Raw genomic sequence first — 13372 nt, 5'->3', positions numbered from 1 at the left:
TGTTTGTCGGCCCCTGAGAAAGGAGGAGGTCCGGTCGAAGCCAAGACTCCGGCCGAACCGGAGCTGACCAGACTTGACTCGGGCCCGGAACTAGGCTCCAGTCCCGCGTGGACTGGGCCACAGGACCCCGGAGTGGATGGAGTAGGCCCAGTCCTGAGATCAACGCCAGCCCACTCGGCCTGGCTCCGGGCCTACGGGGCGGGCAGGCAGGCGGGCCGAAGCCGCCCAGGGCCTTCCTTCAGGGCCCCGGCGAGGGGCCTAGGCCCCGGCCCCGCAACAGGCCCGGCCTGGCCCTTTGGAACCGGACTCGACCCGACCAGAAGTGGCGTCCTCACCGGGGCCATAGGCCAGTGACTAGGCCGGACCCGGGCCTCCCGTCGGGGCCGGACTGGGACGAGGCCCCGGGGAGGCCCCTAGTCCACTAGACCCTTCCCTCAGGCCGACGCCCGCCGGGAAGATGCAGCGCGCCCTACCGGGCGCCCGCCAGCACTTGGGGGCCATCCTGGCCAGCGCCAGCGTGGTGGTGAAGGCCCTGTGCGCGGCGGTACTGTTCCTCTACCTGCTCTCCTTCGCCGTGGACACTGGCTGCCTGGCGGTCACCCCAGGCTACCTCTTTCCGCCCAACTTCTGGATCTGGACCCTGGCCACCCATGGGCTGATGGAACAGCACGTGTGGGACGTGGCGATCAGCCTGGCCACGGTGGTGGTGGCTGGACGTTTGCTGGAGCCCCTCTGGGGGGCCTTGGAGCTGCTCATCTTCTTCTCAGTGGTGAACGTGTCTGTAGGGCTGCTGGGGGCCTTCGCCTACCTTCTCACTTACATGGCTTCCTTCAACTTGGTGTACCTTTTCACCATCCGCATCCACGGCACCCTGGGCTTCCTCGGTGGTGTCCTGGTGGCACTGAAGCAAACCATGGGGGACTGTGTGGTCCTTCGAGTGCCCCAGGTACGTATCAGCGTGGTGCCCATGCTGCTGTTGGGGCTGCTGCTGCTGCTGCGGCTGGCCACGCTGCTCCAGAGCCCGGCACTGGCCTCCTATGGCTTTGGGCTGCTCTCCAGTTGGGTGTATCTTCGCTTCTATCAGCGCCATAGCCGAGGCCGAGGGGACATGGCCGACCACTTTGCTTTCGCCACCTTTTTCCCTGAGATCCTGCAGCCCGTGGTGGGGCTGTTGGCGAACTTGGTGCACGGCCTCCTGGTGAAGGTAAAGATTTGCCAGAAGACAGTCAAGCGCTATGACGTGGGGGCCCCATCCTCCATCACCATCAGCCTCCCAGGCACAGACCCTCAAGACGCGGAGCGGAGAAGGTACTGTGGAATCTTCTGAAACCTTGTCGAGCTAGGAGAGTATTTATTAAGTCACATTCCATCTGTCAGAGTACTTGCTGTATATAGGATGGCGGCCAAGGGTTGGGTGTTGGGGCAGAGTCACAAAGGAGTCATGTGGCCTTGAGACTCAGCATGTAGGTGTCTGGGCTCCAGTAGGTGCTTTCCAACCTCAGGGAATATTGCTTTTCTCACCACTCAGGCCACTTAACAAGTCTCAAGAAATGCCCAGTTTCCTTTGGTGCTGTGTGAGGGGCTAATGGAGAGCCAGGTACACGTAACTGACCTTGTCTCAGAATCTTGGAATCCTAGACATTGGTTCTGTGGAAACCAGAAACAACCTGCTGGTCTATGAGAGGGATGGACAGAGGAGACCTGAGATCCTTAAGAGGCAGTCTGGGCCACCTCAGTTTCCAATTGCTGAACCATGGCCTCTTCCTGGACCTTAATTCATATACTATACTTCTCTGCCACTTACGGAGAGGGAAGCTTGATATTACTAGACTTCACCCACCCTCCTGCAGGTAGACCTGTGTTACCAAACCCAGGGGACAGGCCACGTGACTCCAGAGAATGAAAACAACCTTTTCATTATCTGTAAACCAAGCCATCTGCACCATCAGGAGGCTCATCTGAGTTACTCACTCAGTGTGCCTTGGTCAGGGCAGGACAGATTTTTTTTTTTTAATTCCTCACTCAAGGATATTTTTTCCATTGACTTTTAGATCAAGGGGTGCAGGGGGAAACATCAGTGTGAGAGAAACACATCAGTTGGTTGCCTCCCACACTTGAAATCAACCCTGCAACCCAGGTACGTGCCCTTGACTGGAATTGAACCCATGACCCTCTAAGCACTGAGCCACACCGGCCAAGGCAGGACAGATCCTTTTAAATCCAGTTCTTTCTCTCCCAGGTCTGTGGCCTCACCAGAGTGGTCACAGCTCTGTTTCCAACATTATCTTGAGTATTTTTGAAGCAGTTACTTGTGCAGCGAAATCTGGAGCAGGCTTTGTTCCTGTTTTCTGCATTTGTCAAAGGCTTCTGCTTTTGCTCACCTGTGGAATAGGTTCCAGGCAGCTTTATGAATTCAGCTGAAGAGTTAGCCCTGTGCTTACTCTCCACTGGGGCTGTGGAGTTGAGTGTGGGATATATCCCTTTCTTGAAGGAGTTTCCAGCTGGCAGCACAACAAATCACTGCGGTCCAAGGTGGCAGGTGCTGCAGGGCACAATTGTGGGCCCTACAGTTTGTGTCTCTGTAGCCTGTCTTAACCTTAACTAGCGGAGGTAATGGAGTCAGCAGGGCTGGGCCTAGTAGAAACAGCTGTCCTCGGAGCTCTTCAGGTGGGGCCAGGCCACAGTGGCAGCTCCAGTGCCAGTGAGAGGTCTTGGATTGTTAGGGTTGCCTGGACATTCCAAACACCTCTGCTCAGGCCCAAGAAAGTGGACAGGTGGAGGCAGGTTGGGAGCAGGGGGGAGGGGAGGTAGATTCTTGGCGTAGCCTGATGGTTGTGAACTTACTTGGGGATGGGGTTACTCCTCCAACCACTTTGACATCTGGCTGCATGCCACTCCCAGACCCAAAGGGCTACTAGTAGTGAGCTACAATGTTTCCTATCTCTTACCCTTGTGAGGAGGTGACTAGCAAGCCACTACCTCTTTACCTTGGCAGGCCTTTGACAGAATTGACAAGTCAGTCTCCAAAATGGGAGCCTGGGTAGCAGCAGAGGAAGACTGTCCCGTCTATGCCAACTTGCCATGTGCCGGTCTGGATGAAAGAATGGAAGTGTGCTGGGGCTTTTTGTGCCCATGTCATTGTTGCCTCTCCTGCCATGTTCCCTGACATGGAGATTTCGGTTCTCTGCTAGAACTTGGAAGGCTATACCAACTGTCCCCTATGCTGGTGGCACAAAGAGGTTGAAGCATCAGGCCTACAGTAGCACTGTTGGTAGTGTTACCTGGGAGCATTCCACCTCCTGGTGGGCCAGGGTACCAAGTGCGCATATATACCTTCTTCTGGTGAACTTTCCCACCTCCCCCCAGAAGTGGGTTCTCCAAATCTGCCAGTAGAACCAGGAGGCTTTTGCCTATGCCCTACCTATGTGGGCTGTTTCTCCTTCCTCTCTTCCTGCAAGAACTCAGTGTGTCCCTACTTTAACACGGGCCCTGGTAGCTTTAGGGATTCTTCTGGGAAGGAGAATATTAGAATTGGTTAGGAGGAGTGGGCTTACTCCAGTTGACCCTTCTTCCCAGGCTAAGAGCCAAGGCAGCTGCTTGAATCCCAGCCTCCCCCATAGACCCTTGTGAGGAGGCTCAAAGCACCCCTAACAAGGAGTGGGGGGACAGGTAATCCTCCTCTCCAGTGATAACAGTGTCCAGGCAGAAACTTGTATGTCCAGGGACTTGCCCTTCCACCCATCTGCCTTGGGGCACCAGCTCTGCCCACCCTGACACCACCCTCAGAACCATTCCTGGGGCTGACGTGATGGGCATTCTGGCAGATACCCAGCTGGCCTTCTCAGCCTGGAGGTGCCCTACCTAGCAGGGAAGGCTTTACAGCCTTTGGCTCCTCGTTCTGATAGTACAGTGGGCCCTGGTCCAGTCCCTGGAGAGCCCTGGGCCTGCATGGGGAAGGGAACATAAAATTCTTCTGAGAGGAAACTGAGGGGAGGGGAGTCAGCTTCACGGGGGAAGAAGGTAGGGCATGAGCCAAGTCCAAACCCAGAGTGACCTGTCATCTTTCCTCTGGCCCCAGGCAACTGGCTCTGAAGGCCCTCAACGAGCGACTGAAGAAAGTGGAGGACCAGTCTGTCTGGCCAAGCATGGATGACGATGAAGAGGAGGCTGGGGCCAAGGTGGACAGCCCTGTACCCTCAGAAAAGGTCCCCACACTCCCAGGGAAGGGGGCTGCCCCAGAATCCAGCCTGATCACCTTTGAGGCAGCTTCCCTGAAGCTGTAACTCCAGGCCACCTCGAGTGTAACCTCCTCTCCCACATACCCTTGATACCCTCTGCTACTCTGAGGAGAGGGAAGATGGTCTGCCGGGGGTTTCCACAGCCTTCTGCTACTTCTCGCCAACACTACCCAGGACTCTTGCGACCTGGTTCCAACTCCAGACAACCACTATGTCAGGCATGGGGCCTCCAAAGCATCAGCCAGCTGAGGCCATCTGAGGTAAGACTGCACCTCAGTAGGCAGCCCCAAGCAAGTGGCTGCAGGGACACTGGTGCCACAGCTTCTAGGCCAACCCTCATACCTGATACCGGTTGCCGAGAGCCCTGAGCCAAGGCAAAGATTTGCCAAAAATGTTGGGGGGTCAGCCAGTGCAAGAGCCAGCACAGGGCTGCACATCCCTGCCTACCCCCAGAAGGACTATGTTCACATCAAAATTTCTGGTTCCTTCTGCTGTGGCCACAGCTGTTTCTAAGCCAGAACAGCCACAGCTCCCAGGTATTTTCTACAGGACCACTTGAGCGGGCAGCTGAGCCCAGCTGTGCAGTATCAATAAAGCAGTTATTTGAGGTATGACTCTTGGGCTGTCAGATCACCTTGTGCAGCCCTTTCATCATGCTCAACTACAAAATTAGACAGGGACTTTAGGTTCAAGGGCTCAGTCCCCATGGCAACTCCAGCTGGATAAGAGGCCCACTGCCCCACTCTCTCTCCCCCCTGCCCACTGTCAAGCAACTTTCCAAAGCTGTCACCTCACACCCTTACTCATGTTCTTTCTTCCTTCTATCCCCAGAAGGGGAGGCCTTGCCAGGGGATCTGAGGACAAAGGGCTTCTCTATCATAAGGAATCGTTCTTACCCATGGCTCACCTCCAAGCCGGAGTACTCGGTGCTTGACACTTAAGGAGGCAGCCCATCCCCAGCTCCCATCTTGTCATCGTCCAGATCTAACTAGCACAGTGGGCAGCTGGGAGACTAAAAGGACACACAGCTATACCATTCACAGCCACAGTCCTAGGGCTTTCTAGGGCCCTGGATGGCATGGGATGCTCAGCAGCCAGATCCTGGGGCTTGTGTGCTAGGAGAGCTTCATCCCCTCAGTGAGCAGCCAGGGACAGGATCCCCATGGTGTCCAGCAGCCCCTTTTTCATCCTGATGGTATTAGCGAGAACTATTTCTAACTCTGGGCTATCTCCCCATCCAGTCTTTTCCGTCTTTTTTTTTAGTCCTCACCCAAGGATATTTTTCCATTTATCTTCAGATAGTGGGAGGGAGAGGGAGAGAGAGAAACATCAATGTGAGAGAGACACATCGACTGGCTGCCTCCCACACCACCCCAAACAGGGCCAGGGACGAACCACAACCAAAGTATATGCCCTTGACCGGAACTGAACCCACGACTCATTGGTCCACGGGCCGACACTCTTAACTGCTGAGCCAAACTGGCCAGGGCTTTTCAGTCTTTTTAAAATTTTATTTTACTTTTTTTCTCCTGTAATTTTTTTTCTCCTGTAATTTGTGGACATACCAATACAAGTAGGAGTTGAGCTGCTGGGAAGGCAGTCTTGCAATTCCAGTTTCATCCAGACACATGATCCAAGAGCTCCTCTGGGATGGTAGAGCAATGAGGAAGGAGGAGGCACTCCAGTGTGAGGAGAAGCACAAATGTCACACACAAGACTCAACGTTGAGTGCCCCAGTGTCTGAGGTGTCCCTGTGACCTAGTCAGTTGAAAAACTCCAGGAGGTCCCGGCCCCAGTTCCTACACTGGGGCAAATCCAGGCTTCGAGGCTGAGAAGAGATCATGGCTGAATCCTTTTGCGGTACAAGTAGGCATTGCTCACCTGGTTCATGATGACCAAGCTGGTAATGACAGGGCATAGCATAGCCAGGTACCAGACCCCACCAGTGACTGTGGCAGTGAACCAAAGTGAGCACATGCCCAGCAAGAGGCTGGCACAACCCAGAAGGTAGCCCACTAGCCCAGAAGTGGCATGGTACAGCTTGAGTTTGGCCAGGGGCCACCGGGGCAGCAGTTTGGGGTAGAGGAGCCCCACCCCACCTGAGCACTGCAGCCCTGCCCACAGCACAGCTAGCAGCCCTGCCCGCCCATGCCATGTGGCCAGGTGGGGTTTGCCAAGTTGTTCCTTGTGGAGGATGACAAGGCCCAAGCCCAGCAGTGCACACAGTAGGGCCAGCAACTGGAGTATCCAGTGGCAGCGTGCTCGGCCTTTCCGCGCGAGGGAGCGAAACAGCGAACTCTCAGGAGAGAACACCAGCAATGCCTCGGTCATCAGGAAAGAAAACTGGGGAGACAAGGATGGGAAACGAAGTGAGGGTGCTGCCAGCAGAAGAGAAGAGGGATTTAGATAACCTAAGCTGCCAGTCAATCTGAGCAGATTCCCTTCCATTCTCTCCCCACTGACAGAGTATCCATTTGGTGGGGCAGGAGTGGAAAACTCCACCTGGGACAGAACATCTGCCCTGAGTAACCTGCAAGAGGTACCCCTCCATACCTCTTCCTAGGTGCTATTCTGAAATGACATCTCTGCTCTTACCCAGCAAACACAGGGTTTGAGATGTGGCATTTATAAATGATTTACAAGCTCTGTTTCCCCAACACAGGGCTGGATAGAATTTCTTGGCATAACTGGCCAAGCAGGTGCAGTGTGTCAGGAGAAATTAGATGCATCACTATAAGTTAAGGTAAAAAGGAACAGAGGTGCACCCAAATGCATTTTCTAAGCTTCCTGCCTGGAAGTGGGTGAAGCCTCGTTTTGTGCTTAGACAAACCCCACCCATTTGCCCTGGGTCTTGAATACTCTGGTCCAAGTCTGGGATATATATTTCATGGGCAAGAGTCTGGAACATGCAATTCCAGCAATCCCACATCTTACCCTCAAAACAGATATTAAGTGACCATAAAGATTCAGAGGCCACCAGGGCCACCACCCATATCTATGCTACCTTCCACCCCTAATTGCTGACCAGGCCCACTACTTACAGCCAGAGACATAAGCACAGGGTGCCAGGAGAACAGACCTGGAATGAGAAAAGGAGGCCTTGTGAGTCTAAGGAAGTCGAACCCAGCCACACCAATAACTACAGGCTGAATAGAATAAACTGTCCATCACCCAAGGAAGTGCTGCCAAAAGTCAAGCCCCCTCTTGCTGCAACAAGCTGACCCCATACCTATCCTCTTCCTGATCCCTCCCAGATCAGAGAGGCCATGCTTTACCACTCCTCTGGCAGTCCTCCTTCCTGCCCACCGCATTTGCAAGAGGCTGCCAAGTGGAGCACCAAGGCAAGGAAAGAAGCCAGGTACTCTGGGGCCTGGCCAACCTGCCAGAGCCCCCACACTCATCTACTTCACCCCCCTCAGCCAGGCTTTTCCCAGGAAGATTTCCTACTGCCCTTGCTCCCCAGGAAAAGTGGCACTTTCCTTTCCAGACGTTAATTATAAATTATACTTACTGGAGCCAGGCCTGGCAAGCACAGCCACAAAGATGGTGAAGCCCAGGGCCACAAGGTGGGCAGCAGCCCCAGAGGCAGTGCGTAGAGCTCGATAGATGTGCGACTCCGTCTCCACAGAAAGGGCCATGGTCAACCAGGCCGGTAGCTGTAGCCTGAAAGCATAGTAGAGTAAGCAAGGGTCTCGGATGCCCGCGGTCCACTCCTCTCACTGGAGCAAGTGTTACAGGGCAGGAATGCCACTCTCTTCCAAGAAGTGAAAGTAGAAAGACTGGCACCAACAATAGTCGAGGACCGGCGGCCTGGCAGGCGGCATGTACCTGCATCTGAACTGTGATCACCGGCCCACCTTCCAGGTAGGATGCGCAAAGCCTGTAATAGACTATAAATCCCGGCGTGCACCACGCCGTCGCCAGGCGGGAGCGCCAGCTGACAGGGCCTGAAGCACTACGGGAATTGTAGTTCCCAGCTGTGACCAAATTGCAGCCTGAAGCCCTTCGCGCGCAGCCTCCTCACTGCCGCAGGCATGCTTCCCCTCCACGCTAGGGATTCGCCTGCCTCACCCGCAGCGCCGACCGGACGCGGTGATTTCCTCCCGAGAAAGCGGAATACTCTGAACCCTGCCGCGCGAGCCGCCGCTCCGTCGCGGAGCCGCTCACTTCCGGGTGTGACGACTGCCCACCCGGGACTTCCTGGGACGAGCCCCCTCCACAGCCACGCCTCTGAGCCGCTCTGCGCAAGCGCTGTTGAGCCGCCGGGTTCATGGGTGTGTGAGTGCGCAGGCGTGCTTGACTCGGTGGCGAGGCCTTGGAGCTTCTGAGAGGTGTTCCCAGAGGTCCCGGGTCCCACGAGCGCCATGGGCAGCGGCTGCCGCATCGAGTGCATATTCTTCAGCGAGTTCCATCCCACGCTGGGACCCAAGATCACCTATCAGGTGCCATGAGGCTCGCGGGGTCGGTGAGGAAATAGGGACGCTCTCGGGAGCTCATCCTGCTGTCGAAGCGGTGGATCCCCGTCCCCGCGCCGCACGCAGGCTCGCTACTCTCATTCGCGGAGAATCGTGAACCGAGAGGATACTCAGACCCAGGTCCCAGACTCCTAGCGTGGCGGAGCAGACAAACATCACATAGGCAGTGATTGTGGGAAATCGGCCTATGGGGGTGCCAGGTCCCACCAGAGGTGGCGGTGGGTGGTCCATTAGTATCCCTGGATGCATAGGCATTCAGGTGAGTGAGGAGAGAGTGTGCCAGATAGAGGAAACAGCATGTGCAAAAGCCAGAAAGCAAGTGAGAGCATAACATGTGTTTGGAAACAAAGGAGTAGTAGGCTTGGGTGGATGGGAGAGAGGAGAAACGCTGGAGAGGAGGGCTTAGGTCTTAGGAAATTTCCTGTTTACCCTGCCTAGTACCAAGGTCCGCTATGGAGCCTTTTGCCACTTCCCTTTCCAGGTTCCTGAGGACTTCATCTCCCGGGAGCTGTTTGACACAGTCCAGGTGTACATCATCACCAAGCCAGAGCTGCAGAACAAGCTCATCACTGTGTGAGGCCCTAGCTGAGGTGTTCCCGGGAGGAGTGGACAAGCTTGAGAGTGGGAGGAGCCTGACTCTGTTCCCATCTGTTCCCCTATCTAGCACAGCCATGGAGAAGAAACTGATCGGCTGCCCTGTGTGCATCGAGCACAAGAAGTATAGTCGCAATGCCCTGCTCTTCAACCTGGGCTTTGTGTGTGATGCCCAGGCCAAGACCTGTGCCCTTGAGCCCATTGTCAAAAAGCTGGCAGGCTACCTGACCACACTGGAGGTCTGCAACACGATGGGCTTGGGTGGATGGGCAGGCAGAGTTGGGGAAGGTATTCACATGTCTCCAGAGCCCTTCAGACCCAGGAAACTGCTAGGGCAGGATGCCAGCCAGGGGTCCTGGGGTGTGCCCACCATGATATCCATGCTCCATCCAGCTAGAGAGCAGCTTCGTGTCAACGGAGGAGAGCAAGCAGAAGTTGGTGCCCATCATGACCATCTTGCTGGAGGAACTAAATGCCTCAGGCCGGTGTACTCTGCCCATCGGTATGCTATGGCCCAGCCTCTGCAAAGACAGCGGAGGGGTAGAGGAGGGATAGGAAAGTGATGGGATGGTGAGCCCAGCCAAGGACAAGATTCGTGAACAAATTTGTGGCCAGGAAATAGCTATGAGCAGAGTTGATGATGTCCAGGGTCCAGTGCACGATAAGGATGGGGATGGGGCTAGGGTGGCCAGCAGAGCTCTCCAGCTCTGTTCCATGGGCATTTCCCTTCTCTGGGTCTCAGTCTCTCACTTTATAAAAGGAGAAGATTGGCGCTACCCAGAGCCACCTGCCTGCCTCAAGGGTTGCTGGAAAGACTGAATGGTAATTGAGGTTGAAGGCCTCTTGAAAGAGATGGCACTGAGAATATGGGTGGATTCCCTGCAGATGAGTCCAACACCATCCACCTGAAGGTGATTGAGCAGCGGCCTGACCCTCCTGTGGTTCAGGAGTATGATGTTCCCGTCTTTACCAAGGATAAGGAGGATTTCTTCAACTCACAGTGGGACCTCACCACACAACAGGTGTGCTAGCCCTCCCTGGGCATTATACCCGAGGCAGGCCACATCCTTGGCCTCATCCCACCCCTACTGACTTTTCCCTGCTCTGCCCAGATCCTGCCCTACATCGATGGTTTCCGTCACGTCCAGAAGATCTCAGCTGAGGCTGATGTGGAACTCAACCTCGTGCGCATCGCCATCCAGAACCTGCTGTGAGTGGAGCAGCATTCACACCCAGGATAGGGTTGCTAGCCAGGGAAGAGCCCAGGGGCCCTAAGTATGGGGGCTGAGAAGGCATGGCCCTCAGAAGCTGAGCACAGCTATCTCTCTCAGGTACTATGGCGTTGTGACCCTGGTATCCATCCTCCAGGTAGGTGAGTCTGGGGTCTGGTTTCGTGGAGAGTGGATCATGTGGCTGGGCCAGACTGGGGCTATGTCAGACTGTCAAGCCCCTCACTCAGGCCCCTGTGCCTCCTGCTACCTTCCTCCAGTATTCCAATGTGTACTGCCCGACACCCAAGGTCCAGGACCTAGTAGATGACAAGTCCCTACAAGAGGAGTGTTTATCCTATGTGACCAAGCAAGGTAATGGTGGGCTCTGGGGAGGCCATCTCGGGGAGGGCAGGGCTACCTGGAGAGCTGACCCCTGGCCTCCACAGGGCACAAGAGGGCCAGTCTCCGGGATGTGTTCCAGCTGTACTGCAGCCTGAGCCCTGGCACTACTGTGAGAGACCTCATTGGCCGCCACCCCCAGCAGCTGCAGCGTGTTGATGAACGGTCAGAGGGGATTTCCTGGGGTGTGAGGGGTTTGCCCGAAGACAGATACACCCTGTCTGTCTCTTTGGAGCCCTGGGTTAGAGAGAAAGCAGGAGATTCCTAGTGAACAGATCATGAGGCACTGCTAGTCCAGGCAAGCTTCCTGGAGGTGATGGGCTTGGAAGCCAGTCTGGTCACTGAAACAAGTGGAGGGGAGACTGCAGGAAAAGATTGGCCTGGTGGAAGTAGGCCTACCCACAGCATTACCCCATCTCCTTCGACCTGTACCCCAGGAAGCTGATCCAGTTCGGGCTTATGAAGAACCTCATCCGGAGACTACAGAAGTACCCTGTGCGGGTATCTCGGGAGGAGCGTAGCCACCCTGCCCGGCTTTACACAGGCTGTCATAGCTACGATGAGATCTGCTGCAAGACAGGTAGAGGCAGCCAGGACAACTGGGGTGGGATCTGGGCAGGGTGGCCAAGCCAGGTGTGCTGACGTCACCTCCACCATCCAGGCATGAGCTACCAGGAGCTGGATGAACGGCTGGAAAATGACCCTAACATCATCATCTGCTGGAAGTGAGGCTGGTGGGGGCGGGACACAGCTGCAGCTATTCTCTCCTGCTAAGCCCTACCTGGTGCATGAGGGCTAGACCAGCAGACTGGTCCCTCCTGCCTCAATGTTGACTGTCACTTCTGTAAATAAAGTCATCCATTTCAACCTCCCTTGACTGAATACCACCTCTGAGCCAGACACCAGAGAACCTGCGGTGAGTGACAGAGCCATGGTCCTGGTGCCCTGGAGCGCCATCTGGTGCATAAGGCAGATAATGGACAAGTAAATGTGCCCGCTATTTTTTTTTTTTTTTTTTTAATTTTTGTTTTTATCCTCACCCGAGGACATTTTTCGATGCTTTGTTCAGATAGAGTGGGAGGGAGGGAGAGAGAGAGAGAGAGAAACATCTGCGTGAAAGGGACACATCGAGTGGTTGCCGCCCACACAACCAAACTAGGGCCGGGGACAAACTACAACCGAGGTATGTGCCGTTAGCGGGAACCGAACCCGGGTCTCTCTGGACCACAGGCCAACGCTCCAACCACTGAGCCAGATCAGCCAGGGCTTAAATATGTTTTTATTGATTTTTTTTGTGTAGAGAGAGAGAAACATCAATGTGAGAGACATGGATCAGCTGCCTCCTGCACTCCTTCTACTGGGGATCCAGCCCGCAGTGCCTGCTATTTTTAAAAGTTAAGAAACAGCCCAGCCCTGGCCAGTTTGGCTCAGCGGTTAGAGCGTCGGCCTGCGGTCCGGAGAGACCCGGGTTCGGTTCCCGCTAGGGCGCGTACCTCGGTTGCAGTTTGTCCCCGGCCCTGGTTGGTCGTGCGGGTGGCAGCCACTCGATGTGTCCCTTCACGTCGATGTTTCTCACTCTCTCTCCCTTCCTCTCTCTCCCTCCCGCTCTGTCTGTACAAAAAATTGAAAAATATCCTCGGGTGAGGATAAAAAAAAAAAAAAAAAAGAAACAGCCCAGCCGGTGTGGCTCAGTGGTTGAGCCTCCACCCATGCACCAAGAGGTTGCGGGTTCGATTCCTGGTCTGAGCACATGCCCAGGTTGTGGGCCCAATCCCCAGGGTGGGGCATGCAGGAGGCAGCCAGTTGATGTTCTCTGTCATCGATGTTTCTATCTCTCTCTCCCTCTCCCTTCCTCTCTCTGAGATCAATAAAGAAAAAGAAAAAAAAAACTAAGAAAATCAGAAAGCTGTGATGAAGGGTGAATTGGGATGGGAGCTGGGATGGCTCTGGATTAGATAGGCAAGGAAGGCCTCGCTGGGGTGACTTAAACTGAGCCCTTAAGGAGGAAGCGAATTCCAGGCAGAAGGAACAGGTACGGAAACCCTGAAGCAAAACCACTTAGGAATGTATAAGGAACCCGAGGCCCATGGGGTGGAACATTGGAAGCAAGGGGAGGGGCAAGAAACAAAGTCCCGAAAAAGGAGAGGAAGCAAGAGCCTGATACTGCGAGCTGCTGGCGAGCTGCTTTGGACGTAGTATTTGAGGGCCAGAGGCAACCATAGAGTCACCCTCCAATAATGGCTCGTGTACACCTTTAAAAGTCCAGTAAAAAGACCCAGCTGTAACCTCATGCGAGGTGATGGTAGCTTGCACTAAGATGGAGAAAAGTTGTGGGCCCTGCACAGTATTTCGGGGGTCCAGCCAACAGGTGGAGCTGGGTGCGAGGAAGCCCTGAACAGGAGCTTCGGTGTGGGCTGGCTGTGAGGAGGAAAGCATCCCTGCTGGGGAGGTCCGC

General features: G+C 55.1%; 3 protein-coding genes across 4 annotated transcripts; 2 read left to right on the top strand and 1 right to left on the bottom strand.

The window, feature by feature from the left end:
- On the top strand, nucleotides 1-4853 carry TMEM115 (transmembrane protein 115). The gene is made up of 2 exons (XM_036267335.1): nucleotides 1-1308; nucleotides 4079-4853. Exons 1-2 carry the CDS (start codon nucleotides 458-460, stop codon nucleotides 4281-4283), a joined length of 1056 nt encoding a protein of 351 aa, XP_036123228.1. The 5' UTR covers nucleotides 1-457; the 3' UTR covers nucleotides 4284-4853.
- A 916-nt stretch (nucleotides 4854-5769) lies between these two features.
- LOC118633121 (cytochrome b561 domain-containing protein 2) lies at nucleotides 5770-8421 on the bottom strand. 2 transcript variants are annotated; one of them, XM_036266690.1, is made up of 4 exons: nucleotides 8310-8421; nucleotides 7750-7901; nucleotides 7280-7317; nucleotides 5770-6581 (listed from the first exon to the last, which is right to left on the bottom strand). In XM_036266690.1, the coding sequence occupies exons 2-4, from the start codon at nucleotides 7874-7876 to the stop codon at nucleotides 6078-6080; spliced, it is 669 nt and encodes a 222-aa protein (XP_036122583.1). In that variant the 5' UTR covers nucleotides 7877-7901; nucleotides 8310-8421; the 3' UTR covers nucleotides 5770-6077. The 2 variants fall into 2 exon arrangements, with proteins under 2 accessions (XP_036122583.1, XP_036122584.1); XM_036266691.1 differs by lacking the exon at nucleotides 8310-8421 and having other exon boundaries at nucleotides 7750-8288.
- A 99-nt stretch (nucleotides 8422-8520) lies between these two features.
- NPRL2 (NPR2 like, GATOR1 complex subunit) lies at nucleotides 8521-11908 on the top strand. Its single transcript, XM_036266689.1, has 11 exons — nucleotides 8521-8680; nucleotides 9195-9286; nucleotides 9378-9546; nucleotides 9701-9809; nucleotides 10193-10329; nucleotides 10420-10517; nucleotides 10639-10675; nucleotides 10797-10890; nucleotides 10965-11082; nucleotides 11355-11497; nucleotides 11579-11908. Exons 1-11 carry the CDS (start codon nucleotides 8603-8605, stop codon nucleotides 11644-11646), a joined length of 1143 nt encoding a protein of 380 aa, XP_036122582.1. The 5' UTR covers nucleotides 8521-8602; the 3' UTR covers nucleotides 11647-11908.
- Nucleotides 11909-13372: the final 1464 nt, after the last annotated feature.

Source organism: Molossus molossus, unplaced genomic scaffold, assembly GCF_014108415.1.
Source record: "Molossus molossus isolate mMolMol1 unplaced genomic scaffold, mMolMol1.p scaffold_m16_p_18, whole genome shotgun sequence".
Taxonomy (NCBI): Eukaryota; Metazoa; Chordata; class Mammalia; order Chiroptera; family Molossidae; genus Molossus; species Molossus molossus.
This window is presented reverse-complemented; position numbering and strand designations above follow the sequence as displayed.